The following is a 25124-nucleotide window of genomic DNA, read 5'->3' as shown; positions in this document are numbered from 1 at the left end:
CCTGTCTTGTTACACAAGTTTCCTGTGTTGAATCCTTTGTCAAAAATTTCTTTCAGCATGTATTTTGCCAACTTGTATTCTTGAAGGATTAGAGCTCCTAAATCCAAACTAAAAAATAAAAGTAAACTTATATAACTGAATATATATATATATAAATATATAATATATAACAAGATATGTTTCACCTGTCTGGACCAATGAAAGATAATTGTTTGATTAATTCACAGGTAATTTAAGAGAAATATTTATGTCCATCTATTATAAAACAGTATCTAATTATTTTAGTATTGTACAATATTATAATATACTTATATACATATACAAATTATTTTAGGTATTTTTCTTATGAAATTTAACAAAATTCTCAAAACATATAATAAAATACATCCAGCATTTTCTCTGTTATCACAGCATATAGTAAACTACTACTAGTGTCACATAAGGGTGGCTACAAAATTACATTTATGAATGTCAACTACAAAAATAAAGGGAGCTTATGGTGGCAAAGGTATGAGGAGTTGAAAATATGCCAGTTTAAAAGCTTAGTAACTTATAAGCATCTTTGGGAGATTTTGTTTGTCTCCCCATATACTGTCACATTCTGATTTAGGATTGTTTGTGAAATGAATCTAGTCAGTAATGGGTCAAGATATCACTCTACCCTTTCTGTTATAAATCACAGCAATTTACTCAGTAGGAATGATCTATCCTTATTCTCTCATTCCCCATAATCCAATCACTTCCTCTCATAAGCACTTTCCCCCTGGTTTTCACCATAATGCATTTTCTGTAACTAACAACCATCATTTCCTGATTATCATGCTTCTATCCTTGCACAGGAATGTGGGTCTTACGTGGGTCAGGGTCATCTTTCCCATCCATCTGTGTCTTGATGCTAAGTGTGTTAGCTGAAAGGTGAGTCTGGATAGACCATCATTTTGCCTAGTCCATATGAAAGTCTGAATGCCCCCATCCATGCCACTTTGATTAAGAACCTACAAGTTTTATTGTGCCTAATACTATAATTTTAGAATAAGCACATTCAAAGACTTATTTGTAACTTTGCAATCTGCAGATCCCTGTAAGTGTAACTTAATAGTGGAAAATATTCTAGAAAATACTCTGTGGTTTTTAATGTGCTTCGTTATGATGACTTTTCTAAAAGAATAAACATAAATGAATAAATGGTTTGACAGCAACTCACAAAACAGGAAACTTCGGCTCTACATAGCTGCAATTTAAATTATCTGCACAACTGTTTGAATTTAAGTTCAGTATAAAAAGTTTACTAAAAGGGCCTACCATCCAGGGTGTTTTAGTTTCAGGATTTGGTACACTAGGCCACCAGATTTCTAGTGACTGTCATCACTAAATGAAGGGCTCTGTTGTTTCTCAGCTACACAAATATTAACAACTTCAAGGACTACAAGTCGACTTTGACTCAGCACATCTGGACAAATTAACACTGAGTGTTAGATGTCTCTCAGGATTAGAAGAAATCCAACAGGCTGGTGGATTCCTGTGTCTTAAGCAATTCAGGGCATCAAGCGCCCTGAAGTAGCTCTGCAATTGGATTCATTATATTTCCACACCGCAAGAGTATCTCAGGACATATTCCTGTCCACTGGTTAAAACACTTTGATAACTGGCTATGCTTTTGTAGTTTGGATGTTTTCCTAGAGCCCAGGGATTTTGCTGACCAAAATGCAACACCACTGTTGGTGTAGGAAATATTTCCTGTCATTTTATAAGATGTTAATTGTGTTTTCTAATTAGATTTCCTAACAGCAAGGTGGTGCTGCAGAGGGTATAGTATAATGGTGTTACAAATACAGCAAGCCCAAGAATTTGTCAGATTAGATTCATGAGTACTAAGAATGATTCATGGATGTTCATAGTATTAGACCTCACTGTATGATATTTTATCTGATGCTTAAGTGAGTTATTTTCTGACTAATTTCAGACTGGCTTAAGTTGGAAAAAAATACAAAATACAAAAAAACCCCTCTCAGTTTCAATACTGGCCATGCCAGGTAAGAATGAAAATACTATAATAATTACTATTACTTTAGAATCAGATAATATGTATTTTGTGAGAATAGCATCATGTTTATAAAACAACTTTTTACAACAGTGGTCCTCAAAATATGTCTCCAGGCGAGCAGCATCAACATCACTGGGGAAGCCATAGAAAAGCAGTTTCTGAGGCACTACCCCAGACTTACTGAATCAGAAACCGTGAGTGTGGGGCTCAGTCCTCCAGGTGGTTGTAATGATTGTAGTTCAAGTTTAAGAACCACTGCTCTATAATGTCAACATGCCATTTGAAGAAATAGTGACACTGCTCTTCAGATGAGATGACCAATGATTACAACTCTTAGAAATAGGGGTGGAAAAAGGGAATTGAATTATTCCTTCTGTGAAGACTAGGGAAGCAGATATAAAGGAAGTTTGGGGGCTGGTAATCAACATGGAAACATGTATCAAGCCATCAAATTCTCCACAGACTGGTCTCCTCCTACCTTTCATTCTATTTTAATTCTGGATAAACTATGAAGAGGGTTCTCCCTACTCACTTCCTCCCATCTCAAAGTTTCTAGAATAATAACAGGTCAGCATGTTCCATTAGAGCATAAAATATCACCGCTTTCATGCTACCATGAAGCTCTGCATTGGAACAACCTGGAATAATTCAGGTAAGGCCATCACCATAATGGAGTCTTAGGACCAGGATAAATGTTGCTATTTTCTTCTCATATTTATTTGTATGCAGGCATAATTGGGGTAAAAATATATCTAGGATATCATTAAAGAAAAATAAAAACCAAGGGTTTCAGAAACCTCAAAAGTATAATTTTGAGGTGTGTGTCAAAATTCTCACTCAATTTGTCTTGGGAGATGATTGGGCAGTTGGATAGCTTCTCTATGTGATATTAGCTAGTACCTCTCCATCTCTTGGTACTTGTCTACAACCCTGAGGCTTTGCTCAAGTCCTAGTCAAGATCTAAGAGTGCAGACTCTGTGCTAGAAATAAAGACTTATGAATGAATTAATGTTTTAAATACCTAGAATAGTACCAGCACATAGTGAACACCCAATAAGGTAAGTCATTGCTAATATTCTTCACTGTGCAGCCTAGGGCTCTCATTTTATTTACTAGGCATGAACAAAAAGTGACCAAGACTCCATACATAGTAATCCTAGGATTTTTCTATAATTTGGAATTTTCATAGTTAAATCAGAATTTTCTCTACTTTCTTAGTAAATACAGAAGAAATGGGAGCTGAAATTTTGCTGACCTAGGGCCTAATGCTGAGCTAGAACTTAGAATTGAGGTTAAAGACAAAAATTCACAATGCATTACACCTACTTTACGCTTCTTGCTGAATGAACAGAAAGAAGATTCTCAGAAGCATAAATCGATTCAACATGAAATTTAGTTTGAGATCCCAGAGAACATAGGAGAATTCATTTGAAGTTTAAAAAGATAAAATACAGCTAAGCTATAAATGGGGAGAAAATTTCCTCCCCTTTTTCCTTTATGAAAAGCAGACTTTCTAAAATATTGATGATTTAAAAAAAAAAAAAAACAGTGATAATCCTTACACTTTTCTCTGTTTGATTTTTAGTGATTTTGCTACAACTTTCCACTTGCTTATGTAAATAGGATTTCAAAACAAGTATTTTTATTTTAATTCTAGAATATTTGCATCATAACCTAGCATAAGGTCTTTTGACATCAGATATATAGTTGAATGCTTTATTACTTTAATATTATATGCTTTCTATGATTTCCTTTAAATTATGATTTCACCCATATATCTGTTCTTTGTAATCACACTTAGCACTCCAAATTTAAACATCGTTCTTCCTCTTTGTTCTTTCATGGACCATCAACCTATTATAATTCTGTCTCACTATACATATTTATCACCAGCTCATTATCTCAGTTAATCATTTAGATATTTTTAATGCTTCTCCAATCTATTCTGAATTGGGCATTTATTATTTTCCTTCACTGTTTGAAATATTCCTAAATGCAATAATTATTTCTTTCCTATATGCAATAATTCATATTTTTATATGTAATAGGAATATTTCATATATGCAATTATTTATATTTCTTATGTTAATTAATGAAAAGAAAAGTCACAAAATGATCAACAATATAAAATAGACTGGTTTTGTGAAATAAAAGAAGCTGAATATATCAAACATGAAAAGCAACTGGCCAGGAGAATTTTGATTTTGGCAGTAACAATGCAAGTATTTGAAAGACAAGATTTAGACCAAAAAAACTGAAAAAAATCAGTATGAACTATTTTAGAATATGGAGAATTTTGACACTGTACTACTTTAACAATAAAGTCAAATGCCTTTCTTCCATATTCATAAAAAGTCTTCGATTAAAAGTAGGCACAGGGGACAGAAAGGTACATAAGACATGCTCAGCTGGCTATTTCTGCTTTTAAGGAACTCAAAGTCCCACAAAAGAAAGAGAGAGAAATAACTATGATGCAATATGCTCACTTGTTGAGAAACAAGTTTTGGGAGGTGGGACTGGAAATAAGGATTTCTGAAAGGCTTCTCAAAAGAGATACTTAAAAACATAGCAAAAAGATAGCTGGTCACCAGAAGAGGAGGAAAGAAAGGACAATAAGAAAGAACAGCAAAGATTCTGGACCATAAAGGAGAAAGAATAGTGCCTGTATGAGAAATATAAACCAAATCATAAGTGACCTTGTAGAGCTTACTAATGGGCATAGTTTTAACATGCAGGCAAATAGAAAATGATCAAAGATTTTCAGCAGAGGAACATCATGGTCAGGCAGGTGTATTGAAATGCTGAGTTCAGATGAATGGTAGAAAATGAGAGCAGAAAGACTAGTTAATCTCTTTTGTAATCATCTAAGAGATAAATGTAAAAGTCTGGATTTAGAGACACTTGAAAAGAAAAATAAACAAATACAAGAGATATTTAGAAGGTAAATACAGTAGGACTCAGGTTTTGCCTTGTGGGGGATGAGAGTAGGTAAAAAAAACTAAAAATGATTTCTAGGTAACTAGTTTGAAGAACTAGATGAATAATGGTGTGGTAAACTGAGACACGGAACACATAGAAAGGAAAAGACTTGCAAGAGAAGGTGGCAATATGGAATTTGAGATGTCTATGGGAATCTAAGTGGTTATACCAATAACTTCAATATTCAGGCCTAGAGGACAGAGAAGTTGTCTTGAATTACCCATTAGGGAGTCCTGCGCAACTAATTTAGAAGACTTTCAACAGCATCTAACTAATTTTGCAGAAGTGCAACCATCATGTCTAGAATAAATGATATTTATTTTCTCTAGTGGTAGCAAGATGGAGCCCATTTTAATACTGCACTGCCACCAAATGAACTTCTAAATGTCTTGAATTATAGATTCCTATTTATTTATGGCTAAAATCACTTCTTAACATGATATAATTGCTTCTTTATAAAAAGGATAATTTCTATCTCTGTTACTATAACATTTATCACATAAGTGCATTACACAGTTTAGAAGAAACTAAGGAAAACAACCAAACATACAGTAACACATTATTTCTAATTTTAAATAATGTTAAATTGTACTTTGCCCTCTATTTAGTTTTTCTTCTTTTTTAGATCATAAAGTTGCATTCCTTAGAAACTTCTTTGATGAGGCATGTTTTGTTGAATCTTTTTTTTAACCTAACAGATGTTTGGGTAGTTAAAATTCCTCATGAGTATGGTATCCTGTGGTTTTCACAACCTAAGTGTTACCCCAGGAATTTTCCTTTCTTGCTGTCTTCCAGTCTTGGTGGTCTATAGGAGATGCACATTACAAGACTCCCATTTCGTTCCGTACTAATTTCACACCCACACTCCTTTAAAGTTGTACATTTCCTCAGCATTAAGTATCTATTGTGCACCACAGAGACATTTAACAGCTTTTGACTTTACATCACCACCACATATATACACACCACTCAAATTGCTTTTGACTTTAAGGATAATCAGAAAAGTAGATGAGTAAAATAATTTTCAAGACTATAATGTTTCAAGTTAAATATTTCTGCCATTTTTTAAAAATTTCATGCTTATATTTGTATCTATACACTCTGAGCATGCAGTAGAATTATGGCTATTATACGGATTAGTTGAGGACAAAAGCAATTTGGCTTCAATGATCTAGGTAAGAGCATGTGAGAGAAAGAATGGTTAGCTTGAGTTGGTTGAACGTTGTTTCCCTTATTTATTCTGTTTTACAGGTGTACATTCAGATTCACAGGGTAATCCAATTTAAATCTCAGCTTGCATTCTGACTTTTCTCCCTGATCTTCCATTCTGATGCTCTTCGTTATGGGCTCAGATAGTTAATGATAACATGTTTTCTGATTATATAATCCATTGTAGAAACTTTTATAATATTTATTATTAAAACTAGGTGGTCTTTTATTTGAGTTACTCAAATTTAAAACAATTTGATTTCAAACTACCCATTAATCAATAACTCTTTATCGAGAAGATCCAGGTTTTGACAAGATGTTATATTAGTAAGTGCTTGAGTACGATTTTATGTCATTAGGATAAAATGCAGTTCTCTGAGATAGTTATTTTGTGCTATTTTATATTGTTGTTTAGTCTTTTCTCTAATTCAGAGAAAGAGTTATTGTTTTATCTTATATCATTAAACAACATACCGCATTTTTATTTTATTTTTGAGACGGTGTCTGACTTTGTCACCCAGGCTACTGTGCAGTGGCGCAATCTTGGCTCGTTGCAAGCTCCACCTCCCGGGTTCAAGCGATTCTCCAGCCTCAGCCTCCCAAGTAGCTGGGATTATAGGTGCACACCACCATGTCCAGTTAATTTTTTTTTGTATTTTTAGAAGAGACAGGGTTTCACCATGTTGGAAAGGCTGGTTTCAAATTCCTGACCTCAAACAATCTGCCCACATCGCCTCCCAAAGTGCTGGGATCACAGGCATGAGCCACCACATGATCCATGCCACATTTTTGAGTCAATTATACATAATACAAAACTTATTGATTTTCTTCATCCAAATTATTTTTTGAGTTTGCAAAATGGCCATTATATTTTCATCTTTGTTATGCAGAAGCAACATCTATGAATGCCTTATTTTTAATATTAAAAGGATTATTGCTCTTCAAGACTTTTGTTGCTTAACTGTTCTAATTTCTTTTATTCTTACGTTATTTCACCATATATATGATGTGGCAATAAAATATGCAGTGTATTTTTGTCTTTTGTATCAAATATAATCTCAAATTATCTCTTCCTGACTTAATATAATAAATAGAACTTTTATTTTGATGTATGCTTATGAAATTCAGAAATTCAAATGTACAATATTTATCATTAGAAAAATGTCTTCTGTTCCATTGGAAGCAAACATTTCCTCCATTCTTGAAACTAAAAGAAGAGTAACCAACTAATTGTCAAAACTTAAACAATTATTCTCACCCATATGTGACTACTTAGTTGAAAAGCTGTGAGTTTTGAGAATACAATCATATGTTTGTTATCACAAAATTGAAAAATATAAATCTTTTCATCTTTCTCTCCTAATCACAGTGGTAGAAAGTCCATTTTTTGTGTGTCCCCTGGAAATAAAATATGGTCATAGAACTTAAAAGGTGTAAGAAGTGGAGGAAATGGGGTGGAAATAATGATATCCAAGTGGAAAGACTTGAGAATGTAGGATTATTTAGAAATCCAACTTTTCAGTTTCATTTACCAACTTCTGAACTGATCATGTTATATGTTGGTTTATGCTAATTAAACATCTTGTATAATAGTGTCAAGTGTGCCTGCAAGGGACTGTGCATTTAAAAAGTTCACTTCCTGGCTCAGTGTGGTAATTAGAAGCAGGTACTCCTCAGTGAGATACTCAGAATGGGAACCCTTAGTGGCAGCAGGCACAAAGGCACAGGCATATTTTAATCAAAGGTTACAAATCAGCTGTCCACAAGTCAGATCTAGGCTACTGATGTGTTTGGTTCCAATCTCTGGGCATTTACTTATTTCTGTTTTCTAGTTATATTAGAATAGTTATTTCTTGACAAAATCATCAGGCTCAAAATAACCATACCTACTGACTAACCCCAAAGTAAACTGAATTTTTTCCATATTTTTGCTATCTTTGTGATAGCATCATCATCCTTGTCATCACCTGCACTGGAAAACAATCTTTTTTGTCCTACCCACTGGAACTTATTCAATCAAATTTCTCTCATTCAGGGAATATTTATAGAGTATTTCCTGGTACTGGGAACTATTCTAGACAACAAGAAAATATGGGTGGGATGGTGGCTCATGCTTGTAATCTCAGCACTTTGGGAGGCCAGGGCAGGAGGATCACTTGAGCCCAAGAGTTCAAGACCAGCTTGGGCAACATAGTGAGACCTCATCTATATCAAAAAAATTTAAAAAAATTTAGCCAGTCACAGTGGCATTTGCCTGTAGTCTCAGCTACTTGGAAGGCTGAGGTGGGAGGATTACTTGAGTCCAGGAGGTCAAGGCTGCGGTAAGCTGTGATCATGCCCCTGCACTCCAGCCTGTGTGAAAGAATGAGATCTTATCACAAAAAAAAGCAATAGTAATGATCAAGGCAGACCTTAAACAGAAGCAAATAAAAATGATCATGTAATTATAAATATTCATTAAAATAACATGATATTATATAAGATTACTGCATGACTATTTTAACTATTTTTAGATTGAGTGGTCAGGGAAATTCATTCTGAGCAGAGATCATTTAAGTAGAGATCTATGTTATAAGAAGCTGCTCATGTGAAGAAGGAGGTGGAAGAACATTTTGGTCAAAAAAAACAGGGAACGCAAAGGTGCAAATTCTAAGAATTTATTTTGTGTAAGCAAAAAAAAAAAAAAAAAAAGTCTAGTATGAGTGGAAGACAATGGTAAGGGGGAACATGGCTATAAATAATGTTAAAGTTTAAGGTAAGAGCCAAGTCATATAGGGCTTGTTAACCATGATAAGAAATGCAAAATTTATTCTAAGAGCCATGGAAATTCATTGGTTAGTTTTAAGCAAGAAAGTGACATCATCTGCTTTAGGTTGAAAAAGACCAGTCTGGCAGTGTAAGAGGCTAGTTAGGCTAGTGATGTGGGAGCAGTAATGAAGAGTTGGACTAATGTAATAGTAATGCAAATGGAGGAATTGGGTTAGATAGTGTGGTTGAAATGAATCATGGGCAAGATTGAGGAGGAAAAGAACAGTGCCTGGATTTTCATTTTCTGCAAACAGATAAATAATGATATGAGAAGGTTTGGTATTTGATCATGATAATTTAGAGAAGTATATTCAACACACAAGCCCAGTGATTAGTTGATCAGGCAGATATACTGATCTAGAGATCTAGGCAGCATTCAGGACTGGATATAGTATTTGAGAATAATCGAGATGTAAGTAGACTTTAAAGCTATAGACCAGAATAAGAGCAGTTAGGGAAAAATCTCCTTGGGGTTGTGTGTTGATAAAGAAGAAAAAAGGGCCAAGTATAGCTCTCTCATCTCTCCAATGCTTACAGTTAAAAAACAATTATTTGCTGAGAATAATTCAGCAAAGAGGACTAAGAAGGAACTACCAGGAAGGTAGGAGAAAAAACAGAAGGGCAGACCTTACGGAAACCAAGTGTCAAAGTACCAAAAAGAGAAAAGGTTGGACAATTGTGTCAAAGGCTGAGTTGTCAGGATTCTACCTCAAATGTTGAATTATATTAACAGACATTTGTTGAACATTTACTATTACAAACATTATGCCAGATACTCTGGGAAATTATAACAAGAGACACAATTGGTGGCCTAGAAAATAAAGCCCTCTAGATCAAAGTTTATTTCACTATCTATATCTATAAGTGCTAACATGGTATTTGTCACTGAAAATCTATGTCTGTGTGTGTGTAGGTATATTACTATGCTAATAAGTATCAAAAATGTTTAAGAACATGTGATTTGGATTTGAAAGGGATCATCTTTTAAGAGCCTCAGTCAAGATAGGAAGATGATAACATAAGGTCTATATCTGAAGGGTTTATATGGGATGGGTGGCCTGGCAAACCTGAAATTTGCTCTGGAGGGCTGGGGCGGAAATGGCATTTCAGAGAATGCAGCCATTCCCCAGAGCTCTGGCTTGCAGGACTTGATTTGCAACTTATTTATGTTGCATAGAAACCATCACAATTCTATGTAGACAGAGTTCAGGATAAGGAATATAAATTTATTTACTTAATTATGGTTAATTATATTCTCCAAGCAAGCAGGACAAACAGTTAACTATAAACAACAAACCTACGTTGCAAGAGCAATCTTTACTTATACATTGATGGTTTGTATGGAAAAGCATTTAAAGTCCTGAAAGATGTATAGATGGCAAAATAATTTCGAGTATTTGTGTTTCTTCTCTGTATTTTTTTCTTCTTCCTATCTCAAGCTAGGAGTTGAACGCTTGATAATTCTTTGCCTCAGAATTTTGTGCAGTTGAAAAATACAAGCTGAAAAACTACTTGCAGACAGATCAGTCAGGGTTATTGTGGTCACACGTGTTTGTGTGTAAGTTTGAAGTCACTGAAAACGTCGTAAAGTTGGGCTTAAAAGCAGCAGAGCCTCCAAATATGTAAAAAAGAATGTGGGCCTGGGTCAAGGGCATTAGATGATAATCAGTATGGCTTAATGGTAGAGCATCAGAGAAGCTTCCCACAATGCACTGTTGCAATATGAGATTCTAGGACGTTGGCACAACTTTGGGAGTTTGAGAAAAGCCCTAATAATGACTAACATTGAATTTCTCTTTGGGTTTCAACTAAATTAAAAATAAACATGTTGTTATATATGGTAGTGTCCTCAGTTATTTCTATGTTCAGTGATTTTATACACAATTAGATTAAGTATAAAGCATAATATATAGACAGATACAGAATATAACAGAAATCAATATGTATATGTCAGGACAATACTCACGGCCAGGCAGAGTTTGTGTAGAAATCCAATTTGAAGCATTGCCATAGCCAGCACTGGTGCTGGCAGCCACTTGGAATCTATACCATCTAAATTTCTTTAATCCATATACTGTTTCTTCAGTTAAGTTAGCTTCATAGAGGTATTGAATTTTTTGATATTCAACACATTCTTCGGATTCCCATTCTCTGCATTTTTGAGCACGAAGCTGAGTGGTAATTTTGTAATTTTGAAAGTAGCCAAGGATAGTGTCAGGTCTTATCCATGTCAATGTTGCACTAGTTGACTGTACATCAGAAAAAGCAATATTTGTGGGAACACTGGGAACTAAAAATTAAAGGGAAAAATTAAAAGCAGTTACAATTACCAAACACTTTGTAAACAGAAGAAAGAATAGAATTCTATAATGGAGCAGCTAGTAGAGATCTGTCAAATTACTATAGCATTTAGATTAATTATTCCCACACTTAATGAGAAGAACCTTAGAGTGATGCTTCCAGGACCACCATTTTAAAAGGGTAGAGGGCAAAATAATTGTAATTTATTAATTCTTAATTTTGCTTCCAAATTCAATCATAAGTGGCTTATATAAACAAACTGGCTTCAAATAGAACTACTTCACTGTTACAAAGGAAAACTATATGCTCATGTCATCCTAAGGACTTCCCTAGGTATGGTTTGAGTTTGTAATATTCAGTACCAAGGGAAGATATTTGTGTATTTAAATGTCTAAATAAACACAAACACATCTTATATCTAGTAAATGTTGATTATAAAACAATTTTAAATAAACAATATTACTGACAGTTTTTAATGTATATAATTCATCTATTTTTTATTTTATCTCAGGTATATTTAGAATTAACACATGGTCCTACTTGGAGTCATTTATTTGCTTTCATACTAACTATTGGTTTGCCAAATGCATACCATGTGTCAGGCTCTGAGCCTGGTGTTAGGGATTGAGGATACAATAAAGCTCACGTCCTGTTTTCAAGAGACAGATTATTGGGCAAGTAATATAAGCATGTTACGGTTAGAAATATGAAAGAGCAATCAATTAAGTGGTATTGGAACTCTTCTCAACCATGCCTTTCTTTGTATATCTTCAAGGACCTTTATTAAGAAGATGGAGATAAAGAGAATCTAAATGATGACATGTGAAAATTACATAATTAATGCAAACTGTATGTTAATATTCACATTTTAAAAAAAGAAAATTAATAAACATTTAGAAGGCTCATTGATCTCTAAAGATATATTAATTCAACAGTCAATAAATATCTAAGAGCATCTAATATGTACAGGTAGAATTGTAGGTGCTGAAAATACAAGGAACAAAACAGACAAAACTTCCTGTCCCTGCAAAATTTAAATTCGGGGTGCTATAAACAATAAAAGTATCAATAAGCATTGTACATAGTCACCTTTTGTATCCACAGGGTACTGGCTCCCAGACCTTCCATGGAGAACAAAATCAGAAGATGTTCAAGTTCCTTATATAAAATGGTGTAGTATCTACATATAAACTACACACATCTTCTCATATAATTCAAATAATCTTAGGTCATTTATAACACCTAACACAATGTAAATGCTCTATAAATAGCTGTTGTACTATTTAGAGATTAATGCCAAGAAATAAAACTCTGGGCACGTTGGGTACAGACACATTTTGGTTTTGTATATTTTCCATCTGTAGTTGATTGAATCCACAGATGCAGAACACACGGATTCGGAGGGCCAACTGTAGTGTTTTGGATGATGATCAGTGTTATGGAGAAAAAGAAGAATAGGAAGAAGGAGAGTTTCAGGGATACTGAAAATTTAAATTAGGCAATCAGAGAAGGGATTAGAAGATACTAAGTTCCATATGTAGGCAGGGGACCTAGCCATGTGAATATTTCAGAAAGAGAAATTTGAAGCAGAGGAAACTGTATAGTTGCAGGCATGGCTGATATATTTGGAGAGTAACAAGAAGTCCTGAGTGACCGGTAGAAGCTACCAGTGTGTGACACTAGAGGACATTGTCATGGCTTTCATTTGAGCAGAGAAGTGGCAGCCTCTCTCTTTCACAGAATCACTCTAGCTACTGTGTTGAGAACAGACTAAAGGGTAACAAGGCTGGAAACAAGGAGAGTAATTAGCAGGCAACTGCAATGTCAACACAAGAGATCACGGTGGCCTGGTCCATGGTAGTAGCGGCAGAAGCAAAAAGAAACATTCAACTCTTGAATATAATGTGAAGGAGAGCTGGCAAGGTTTGCTGATGTGTGGCATGTGAAATAACAGAGAAAGAGAGGAATAAAAAATGCCCTAAGGTTTTTGGATTGAGCAAATAAAAAGATGAAGTCACTATTAATCAAGATGTGGGTGACTGCAAGAGGGGTAAGCTTTGGGGAGGAAGATTAACAATCTTTTTTGAGTAGGTTAACTTTGAAATTCCTCTCAGATACCCAGAAGGAGATGCTATCAAATACTAGATAGATGCTTGATTTATATATAAATATATATATATATATTTTTAACCAAAACTGGAAGAGAAGGTATAAAGCCGTGGAAGATAGTTAGTAGATTAAAGTCTTATGATAAGATTCAATTACTTTATTTTTAAATGTTAATATTTATTATCAAGTCTTACTACATTTAATTGAACATTAACCTTAAAAGTAGCAGTAAGATAGACCACTTGGCACACTACTTACCACAAATTCTGTTTTACCTTTATCTATCATGAAGAAAAGCAATTAGAGAAAACACTATCTTTAGGGAAAAAAATGTACATTTATAGAGGAAGAAGTTTTAGAATTGGCTAAAAAGTAGAATTTTCATAATTTTTTCAAATCCCTCAGTCACTAAATTTGAACTCAGATCATCTGAACATAAGATACATTTTCAAAATATTCTAACATAAATCAGATGCGTTTGATTGACTTGGGTGTTCAGAAAATGTTTTTAGAGAAGAGATGGCACGAGAGATGGAATTTCACTGATTGTAAAAGTGGAGATCATAGAAGAGAGGGTGATATGAGCTAAGATGAGTTAAACTGCAGCTTGTAATTCATGTCGGCAATAACAAACAGAAGGACTGCACAATAGCTTGGGGACTTACTGTGTCAGAGGAAACTATAGATAGCTTGTCAGGCAATGGAAAGCTATAAAAAATGTCACAGTATGTCCAGAGGTACATTTTATTAAGTCTAGTCTGGTAATTGCAAAATAGGAAAAGGGAGAAATTCAGAGACTACTTGATTTGTCCAGGAAAGAAGAAATTAGATGATAGCAACAGGACAGAATTCAGTTTTTAAGATATATATTTGGCAACTGAATCCATAAGAACACACAAATAAATGAGAAAATCACATAATCTCAGAATTTGGAATTGAGAGATCATCTTGGTCATCTTGTCTCTTTGTCTGACCTTTGTGTCTGCAGATATCCCGCAAGATTCCTGGTCCCTGTACAAACAGATTCTTCCACTTACTCAGCCAAACACTGATCTAGGTCCAGATGGAAAGCTATGTTGCTGCTGTAACTAAGAATCTTAATCATTTTACTTTAAAATAGAGAGCTATCCCGTGGACATGACCTTATAACCTGAGCCCTCTAAAAGGAGAATAGTATTTTTGGCCATTTTCAGAAAAGGAAGTCAAAGCTTTAGAGAGATGGATTCAGTGCACAAAAATTTCTCTATTGCTGGCTTTCAAGAAGGAGGGAGCCACATGATAAGGAACACAAAATATTTAGGAGCTGAGAGAAGCCCTTAGCTAAAAGCCCTCCAGGAAAGGGGCTGTCAGTCCTATGACTGCAAGGAACTAAATTCTACCACAACCACATGAACTTGGGAGAGGATCCTGAGTTACACAACAAAATGTTGACTGACAACTTGACTTCAGCTTGTGAGAATAAGTAGAGAACCTAGGCACAGCATGCCTGGACTTCTGACCTATAGAACTATGAGCTAATAAATGGGTATGGTTTTAAGCCAGTAAGTTTGTGACAATTTGTTACACAGCAATAGAAGATCAATACAATCATTAAGTGATTACAAAATGAGCGATCACTACTTACCCAGTCTCTGCTTACATATAGAGAGCAAGGGGAAACTCAACATCTCAAGGGGAGTTTATTTTAAAATTTATTTTCAGATAGCTCTATTAGTTTGTATAGCCTGCATTATTTTGAACTGATACTTACTTTCCTATAAATCTTAGCTCTGCACTATAAACCCACCCCATAAAAGATTGAGATTTTGCTTCCATATCCATCTCAATAAAAATATTGAAAAATTGCTGCAAAAGATATATTTATTTGTAGGTTATATACACATAAAATGTCAATGTACATATCAGATCTTATCTCTAAGAGTCTACACTACTGAATTAAACAAAATGGTGATTCAATAAATATTTTTTTGAATGTATGAGCAAATGAATCAAGGGTATAACAGAGGACTTTATTTAGCTTTCCTGATGAAGGATAATTTAATTAGAGACCTGAAGGATAAGAAGAAGCTTCACAGATAAAAAAAAATCAGGATGTGTGAAGGTGTTAAGACCCTGAAGAAGAAGAGAGTGTCACACATTGAAAACACTTAAAGAAGGCTGTTGGGTCTACAAGGAGATGAATGGGAAGAGACGAAGTAGGCAATGTAGGTGGAATCACATTACACTAAGTCCTTAAACCAAATGTATGACTTTTAGGTTTATCTGAAGTACAGTGGGATACTTGAAAAGTTTTTTTTATTTTTATTTTTTGACAAAGTCTCACTCTGTGACCCAGACTGGAGTGCAGGCTTCCCTTTCTTTCCATCTAACCTCATATCCCACTCTCTTCCTCCTCCCAGTCCCTTCTCTCACTTCCAAAGAATATACCTAGAGTGACTGTCTTAGTTTCAGCTGCTGTAGCAAGTTACTATAGACTGAGTGATTTACAAACAACAGAAATTTATTTCTCATCATTCTGGAACTGAAAGTCAGAGATCAGGGTGCCAGCATGGCGGGTTTCTGGTGAGAACCAGCCTCTTGACTCCAGACTGCTGGCTTCTTATTGTGTCCTTGTATAGCAGAAAGAGGGCAAAAGAGCTCTCTGCAGTCTTCTTATAAGAGTACTAATCCCATTCATGAGGGTTCTACCCTCATGACCTAATTACCTCTAACAGGCCTCACCTCCTAATAGCATCACACAGGGAGTTGGGACCTCAACATATGATTCTGGGGGTGATACAAACATTCACTCCATTGCAGAAAATTATTTGTTATACAGACAGGTCACTTTTGAGAGTAAAAGGCAATGTCTATTGGATGAAATGCCAGCACAACAAGCATAAACCCAGACTGCCCTGGGAATTGGGATTTAGGGTCACTATATATATGCTTTGGATATGTTTTGGCTTTTTCTTTAGTGTTTGGAGTTGTATGGAGTAAGCACATTGAAATGGATATATCGAATTTGATTTTACCAGCCCCTGTGAAATGATATTAAGCTGTGTCCAATATTTGCAACAAACAAGCTGTAATATATAAGCCTACGCTTTCATATTCCACACATATGTGTGAGTAAATCTGTAGGATAATCACTGCTAGGTAAAATATATGCATATTTGTAGCATTGGTAGACATTGCTAAATAACACTCCAGAAAGGTTTTTTTTTTTTTTTTTTTTTTTTTTTTGAGACGGAGTCTCGCTCTGTCGCCCAGGCTGGAGTGCAGTGGCGCGATCTCGGCTCACTGCAAGCTCCGCCTCCTGGGTTTACGCCATTCTCCTGCCTCAGCCTCCTGAGTAGCTGGGACTACAGGCGCCCGCCACCGCGCCCGGCTAATTTTTTGTATTTTTTTTAGTAGAGACGGGGTTTCACCGTGGTCTCGATCTCCTGACCTTGTGATCCGCCCGCCTCAGCCTCCCAAAGTGCTGGGATTACAGGCGTGAGCCACCGCGCCCGGCCAGAAAGGTTTTACCAATACCTACGCCTGTCAACATGCATAAGAGTGCCTGTTCCCAACACACTTGCCAACAGAGTATGCAATAAAAGTTTCAGAAAGGAAAAAATATAATTCACTGTGAAACTTATTGCACTTCTCTCCCTTTAAATTCCTTTTCTATAAACTATCATTTGTATTTTTTCCTACTTTTTTTTCTATTGGGTGGAAAGCTTTGCTATTTATTTATTTAAGGCTTTACTATAACCTTCTTGTGATACTTGATGAAGACATATTCTCCAAATCTGTTATCTTTTTATTTTGCTGATAGTTTTTACTATGCAGAAATTTTGACTTTTTTTTTTTTTCTTGAGACAGAGTCTTACCCTGTTGCTCAGGCTGGAATGCAGAGGCACAGTCATGGCTCATTGCAGCCTCAACCTCCCAGGCTCATATGATCCTCCCAACCCAGTCTCTCGGGTGGCTGGAAACACAGGTGTGCGCCATCACACCCAGCTAATTTCGTACTTTTTGTAGAGATGGAGTTTCACCATGTTTCCTAGGCTGGTCTTGAACTCCTGGGCTCAACTGATCCGTCCACCTCAACCTCCCAAAGTGCTGGGATCACAAGTATGCACCATGGCACCTGGCCTTGAAAAGTTTTATATCGACTTTTCATTAAAATCTTACAGTCTACTCTTTCCTCATGAGAATCAGGGTCCAAATACTTTCCTTCTTTTATTTATTTATGTATTTATTTATTTATTTATTTTTAGCTCTACCACCAGTCACCTTTCCCATGTTTCAATTTTCTCTCCTAGAGTTTGCTAAATTACTGGAAGTAGGAGGGAAATATTCACTAGCTAATGAACTAGAGAAGGCAGAGGAGGCTGCCCTTTCCTAATCCCATCTGGAGGGATGACTAGATGCCCATGCCTCTATGACCAACTATTTTTTCCTCCAATGTTCAGATTTTAGGATAGCTGGTGTTTGTTACTAGCATATTTTGCTACATAGTAAAAATTTTCAGCAGATCAATATTCATTCACAGACTCTAGTATTCTCCAATTAAGTTTTCAGAGAAGGAAAGGTCTTATAAAGAAAAACCACAAAATCCAGGCAAGAGTTATTTGTAACCTGGCTATGGAAACATAATGACAATTTCAGTCTCCTATTATGTGACAGGCACAGTGATGGGACACTGGAACATACTGGCACTCAATAAGTGTTTGTTGACTGTGGAAATAAATGATGGTTCATTGAAACAGCCTTCTGTTTTCATGCGGTACAAAATCTAGTCCACATTTTCACTCAAATGTGCTTAGAAAGACAAACCAGAAATGAGTCTGCTCTGAGGTGAAATATATTGTATAACTTGTAGAATTTTTTTTAAACAAGCCTACCTCAGAAGTATTCATAAGTGACCAGCAGTAACCTTCATTTATATCCAGTATCTTCTCTTTGATGAACTGTGTGCTGAACTAGACTATTTCAAGGCAACTGCCCTATTGAATTACAGATACAAAAAGGATTACACTCATTTCAGCATGGAGAATCAGATTTCCATTCTTTAAGAATGACTAAAAACCTCAAACTTTTTCTATCCACAGATGGTACTAATTTGAACACATCATTCCATGCTTCCTGGAGTAATCACACAGCTTGCTTAGATTTTCTAAACATGACTGAACTGTGATGAAGCGATCAACATTAACTGCCAAGGTATTCAGTAAATTACATTTCTATTCATAAATTATTCTTATCACTAAAATACTTTCATCATGGTTGAAATTAGGGTCTGTAGATCTAAATAAGCAAGATTTGTTATATGTTTAAATGCATGAGAGTTTTTAGTGACTAGTAAATTCTACTTAGAAGATGAAAATGTGCATAAAATGTAATTATTCTGTAAACTTCTGAATATCAATTATTAGAAATTGCCAAACTCTCCTGATAGGATTGTGAAGGTAGTTAGTTTTGTATTGACTTCTCATTGACCTGGATAAGTACACTAACTTGGATGACCAAGTTTAAATTCTTTATTTATGACTATATATTTTTATTTTTCAGGAACAGATGTACTCTCTTTTAAGTAAAACAGATGTCTGAAAAGTTATATTTGTGAATTATATTTATAAAACATACAAAATTATCAACCTAGTCTTCCCAAGTTTATTAAGAATATTTTTGTCTCTAGAAATTTTAAATAATCTAGTATCCTTTTAGAAACACAACATGCAAACAGATAATTTAAACATACACAAATAAAAGTAAAATTTGCTAACACTAACATAGTGTGGATCAATATAAAAATGGAAATACCGTCAAAGTTAAGTTCAAAGCAAATTTCAGCATACCAGATATAAATTTTACACTAGCTTGAATTTAATCAATAGCATTTATTGAACATTCACATTGAACGATGTGGGCTGGTTACAAGTCAAGGTATAAGCATCTTTTCATATATTGATGAAAAATATTTTAGTTAATAGAAATAACTACAAAGAGGTAAAGGCAACAGGACAAAGAAGAAGATCTGGGAGCTCTAAATCAAAGGGACAACTGAGGATTAGTAAAGATGTGAAAGAAAAAAGGTTCAAGTGGGTTGAGTATGGGGAGAGATATGTAAGTGGCAACAAAATGTTTCTCAAGGGCTGGGAAGAATCTTAGGCTGAAGGAAAATAGTCTAACTAAGGCAGTAGTAAGAAAAAAAGTGTGGGGGATTATCAGGTATGGTGTTATTGAAAGGCAGTGAAAGTTTGAAAGCAGTTTAGGTGACTGCAGTAGGTGATACAGAAACAACTGACAGAAATTAATTAGTGACATATAAACTTAAAGAAAAGTCTGAGCCTTCATATCACTTGTTATGGGGAATAGGCAAGTTTGATAAAAACTTGTTCGATATTTTACATATAAAGCACAACGTAGATTATAATGATCTGGTAGGTTAAAAATAATTAGGAATAGAGCTAAAGAAAAATTCAAAGAAATATTGACAGGATGTGATGATACATTGAGCACAGAGAAAATAGGGTAAAACAAAAGGAATGAACCAAAGAGTTAGGTTAACTGACAAAATACACACTGTAGACTTCCTAGAAGTAAATTATAAATTTGACTCTTTATAACCAATAAATAAAACAAAGGGAAAAGCAAGATTGTAAATATTTGTTACCACAAATAAAGATAAATTAAATGAACAAAAATACAATAATCTCTGGTACTGAAACCAAAGATACATTTCTTCTGAAAAAAAACCATAAAGAGAGTACAATTTAATAAGCAATGTCCTCAACAACATCCATACACAGTAAATACTAAGTATGTTTAATTTTTCCCATTTTTACAATGTCACTCTGAATACATAGGTGGAATAATTCTCAAATATGTTTTATTAAAACTATTTCTTCAGAGATTGTAAGTATACCATTCATGTGCACCTCTCTCTGGTAGCCTGGCTTAATCCAGATAAATTTTGGAGTACTTATCAAGTTATGTAACATAAACATGATTTTGAGTGCTTGCTACTACAAAGCTGAGAATATGGACTGACCCATTCATACTAATGTGCCAAATTAGTCTTATAATATAAATATATTCAATTTGCATAAAATAGGAGTATGATATTTTAAAATTGTTTTATATGTGCTCCCATGCATGTATAGTTGGACAGTTGGGGCCCCAAATATAAAACATAGCTATAATTTTAGTCTTTAAACTATGTATTGTGAAACACTTACCTTTAAAAAATTTCTCAATAAAACTTCTGAAGAAAAAGTCATTTTTTAGAGACCACTACAAGGAAAACTAGTTACACATATAGTTATACATATTCTGTTTGGAGGCTAATATGGTTTGGTTGTGTCCCCACCCAAATCTCATCTTGAATTGTAGTTCCCGTAATCCCCATGTGTCATGGGACGGATCAGGTAGAGATAATTGAATCATGGGGGTGGTTTCCCCCATCCTGTTCTCATGATAGTGAGTTAGTTCTCATGAGATCTGATAGTTTTATAAGGGGCTTCCCCCTCCAATGGGCACTCATACTTTTCCTTGCTGCTGGCCATGTGAAGAAGGAGGTGTTTGATTCCCTTTTTGCCATGATTGTAAATTTCCTGAGGCCCTCCCAGCCATGCTGAACTGTGAGTCAATTAAATCTCTTTCCATTATAAATTACCCAGTCTCAGGTATTTCTTCATAGCAGGGTGAGAACATACTAATACAAAGGCAAAATGAGCTGGCTTGATTTATAAATTCATTAGTTTTGACAGCTGCATTCAGTAAGTCATCTCGTGAGAATATTTATTAAAAATGACACTTTGATTTTACATAGTTTATCTGAAATAGTTCTTAGAAGACTAATGAGAAAGCCGACTTAATTATCTATTGAGACCACTCCTATAACACCTGGAGACTAAACTGAACCATTGAGAGTGACGAAGAAATTAGAAAGACACACTGGCTTGTGGAGATTTACCCAAGAATGAGTGTGAGGAAATAAAATTTTAGCTTCATATCTTATTAGCAGGATAAATAGAGTTATCACAGGAGAGGTTTGTGTTAGCATACTGGGCCAGGTAAAGGAATTTGGGAGAATATCTGTATCTATAAGTAACTGAAATCATGAGAGTGAATGAACATTTGAAAGGAGTACTCATATTATCAAAACACCAGAAATGAAGAATTGAGTCTATATCAATAGTTAATGTACAATGAAGTAGAATACGAAAAAAAAAGGTCAGAAGAAACAGATAAGCATATAATGCCTAACATACATTGATGTATCATAAGTACTTGTTTAGCAAAAATGTGAATCAGTGAAGAAATCAACAGATGGATGGATCGATGGATGGATGGATGGACAGATTTCAAAAACACAGGTTCCACCAAATGTTGAATATAATTGAATGCTACTTAAAACATCTTTTTTTTTTTTTTCTAAAAACTGTGGCTGGTCAGACACGGTGGCTCATGCCTGTAATTCCAACACTTTTGGAGGTGCGGCAGGATCACCTTAGGTCAGGAATTTGAGACTAGCCTAGCCAACATGGTGAAACCCCATCTTTACCAAAAACACAAAAATTAGCTGGGTATGGTGGCACACGCCTGTAGGCCCAGCTACTCAGGAAGCTGAGGCAGGAGAATCATTTGAACCCAGTAGGTGGAGGTTGCAGTGAGCCGAGATTGCACCACTGCACTCCCCCGTCTGGGCAACAGAGCAAGACTACATCTCGAAAAGAAAAGAAAAGAAAAGAAAAAAACCCTGTGACTGTACAGAAAAACTTTATTGATTAAAATATACACAAGGAGTGCTGAATCTAAGCTTTGAGAAAATATCCATAAGAAAGAATAAAGAATTGGGATTGCTCAGGGACCCCATAAGAGAAAGCAAGAGAGAAGGAAGAGATGGAAGGAGAAACAATAGAGAAGAAAGGCTCAAAGGGCGGTGTGAGGTTGGGGACATGGACTTCAGTGGTAGAAAGCAACAAACAGAAAACTCTCTGATTGCCGAGATTTTCTTTTCTTTTTCTTTGAGATGGAGTTTCACTGTCATCGCCCAGGCTGGAGTACAATGGTGCGATCTCGGCTCACTGCAACCTCCGCCTCCTGATTTTAACCAATTCTCCCACCTCAGCCTCCTGAGCAGCTGGAATTACAAGCATGTGCCACCGCACCCAGCTAATTTTGTATTTTTAGTAGAGACGGGGTTTCACCATGTTGGCAGGCTGGTCTCGAAATCCTGACCTTGTGATCTGCCCTCCTTGGCCTCCCAAAGTGCTGGGATTACAGGTGTGAGGGTGCCAATCTGTTGCCCAGGCTAGAGTGCAGTGGTACCATCATAGCTCAGTATAACCTTAAATATCTGGGCTTAAGCAATCCTCCACCTCAGCCCCCTGAGTAGCTGGAACTACAGGCACACACCACCACTCTAGGCTATTTTTTTTTTAAATTTTTTGTACTAATGGGATCTCGCTGCATTGCCAAGGCTATTCCCAAACTCCTGGGCTCAAGAGATCCTTCCACCTCAGCCTTCCAAAGCTCTGTGATTACAGGTGTGAGCCAACACACTTGGCTCAAAAGATTTTTAAGAACAAAAATGTCTAATAATCAATTTAAAGCCATATGTATTATTGCAGTGTAAACTCCTCTTCTATCTACCCATCACCAAATGTCATTAAGGCTATTATACACTAAAGTGTTCAGTGTGACTAGATATTTTTGTAAAAATCTTGAAAGCAGCTCAGATTCATATTTTGCACAAAAATTTTGCAAAAGCAGCTAAAAATGTAAAAAAAAAAAATTCCAGCTTGGGGAACTCTGATCTGGTGATAACTTGTATCAAACTCTTCTGCAGATAACATGTATGAACTTGGAAAAGGAAAAAAACACAGTTATTGGCTTGAGGTGTCAGAAAATAAAGAATGAGGCTGCTAAAGTAGTTGGAAACAGAGGAGTTAGACCCAAAGTTTGGAACTAAACTCCCCATAAATCCTTGCCTAATATTTTAATTATATGTACATGATGGAGAATCCAAGGAGCACAGTAAAAAGCAACAGCTGAAAAACCGAGTGTGTGCACACACACACACAAATATATATAACTGACATATATAATAACTCGACATCTATTAACAGTAAGTACAACAAATATAACAATAACAGCAGAAACTACAGGGAAGTACATGGGAATACTTTTGCAAAATTCATGTATTTTATTTCCAGTTACATAAATTAAGTAGATATAATAAGTCAAGGAATCATGTTGTAGTCCCTTGAGAAGCCACTAAAAATAATAATACAAAGAAACATAGCTAAAAGTCAAGTAGAAGAATTAAAATATAATGCTAAAAATATATACTTAACCTAGTAGAAGCAAGAAAGCAAGCAAGAACAGAGGAACTAAAAAATAAGTGATAGGATATATAGAAAACAAAGAAAAAATAGTTGATTCAAAGTCAACTAAATTAATACTAAGTTTAAATCTAAATGAATTAAATACTTCATTTAAAAGTCAGAGGTTGTCAGACAAGATTAAAGACCTGATTATATGTTGTTCACAAGAGATGTACATTGCTGTCCACCAGACACATTTTAAATACAATACAAATAATTCAAAAGTAAGAAGAGAAAAAGATGTATGATGCAAACCACGAACAAAAGAACATGTGTTATATTAATATCAGACAAAAAAAGCCTTAATACAAGGAGTGTCCCCAAATTTAAAGGGATAGTTTAGAATGATCAAAGGATCAGTTAATTGGGAAAATATAACAATTACAAATATGCATGTTTTTAGTAAAAACTTTTTTTTTTAACTGAAACTACATGAAGCAAACCTGGACAGAACTGAAAGAAAAACACCCACAGTCGTAGTTAAATATTTTATCATTTCCTTCTCAATACTTGTTAGAATGATTAGGGAAAAAAAGTGGTAATGATACAGATGTTTTGCAAAACACTATTAACCACATGGAACTAATACATAGAACATTATGGCAAAATATTTAGAAGCAAGAAAATCATAATCATCAGAAATCGATGTAATGGAAAACATACAAACAACAGAGAACATTAATTAATATAGAAGTTGGTTCTTTGGGAAAATTTATAAATTTCATAAACATTAAGATGTATAAAAAGAAAGAAAACATAATTCACATCATGAATTAAACCAGGAATATCACTGCAGATTACAAAAAAACCTTGAGCCAATTAATTGAACATTTTAAATAAAATGGTCAAGTTTCTTGGAAACATAACTTATATAAAATGATACAGAAATTACGATGGGTTAATAGGTACAGCAAACCACCATGGCACATGTATACCTATGTAACAAACCTGCACATTCTGTACATGAATCCCTGAACTTAATTTTTTTTTCTTTTTCTTTCTTTCTTTTTTTTTTTTTTTTTTTTGAGACAGAGTCTTGCTCTGTCGCCCAGGCTGGAGTGCAGTGGCACGATCTCGGCTCACTGCAAGCTCCGCCTCCCGGGTTCACGCCATTCTCCTGCCTCAGCCTCCCGCTTAGCTGGGACTACAGGCGCTCACCGCCACGCCTGGCTATTTTTTTGTATTTTCAGTAGAGACAAGGTTTCACTGTGTTCGCCCGTCTCGTCCTCCCAAAGCGTTGGGATTACAGGCGCTGGGATTATAGGCGCGACCGGCCCTAAAGTAAAAATTTTAAAAAAGAAAACATAAGT

The 25124-nt window shown here is 35.2% G+C and overlaps 1 protein-coding gene across 2 annotated transcripts in view; it reads right to left on the bottom strand.

Annotated features, from left to right (window-relative positions):
• The window catches only part of PTPRQ (protein tyrosine phosphatase receptor type Q), a 266655-nt gene that overhangs the window by 78650 nt on the left and 162881 nt on the right, over positions 1–25124 (bottom strand). For both annotated transcript variants that reach the window (XM_015431259.4, XM_015431261.4), the window contains one exon: positions 11007–11330. In XM_015431259.4, the coding sequence (XP_015286745.3) occupies positions 11007–11330 (324 nt within the window). The remainder of the gene's footprint in view (positions 1–11006; positions 11331–25124) is intronic.

Source organism: Macaca fascicularis, chromosome 11 (assembly GCF_037993035.2).
Source record: "Macaca fascicularis isolate 582-1 chromosome 11, T2T-MFA8v1.1".
Classification (NCBI taxonomy): domain Eukaryota; kingdom Metazoa; phylum Chordata; class Mammalia; order Primates; family Cercopithecidae; genus Macaca; species Macaca fascicularis.
Note: the sequence above shows the minus strand (reverse complement) of the source record. Positions and strands in the feature narration are given on the sequence as shown.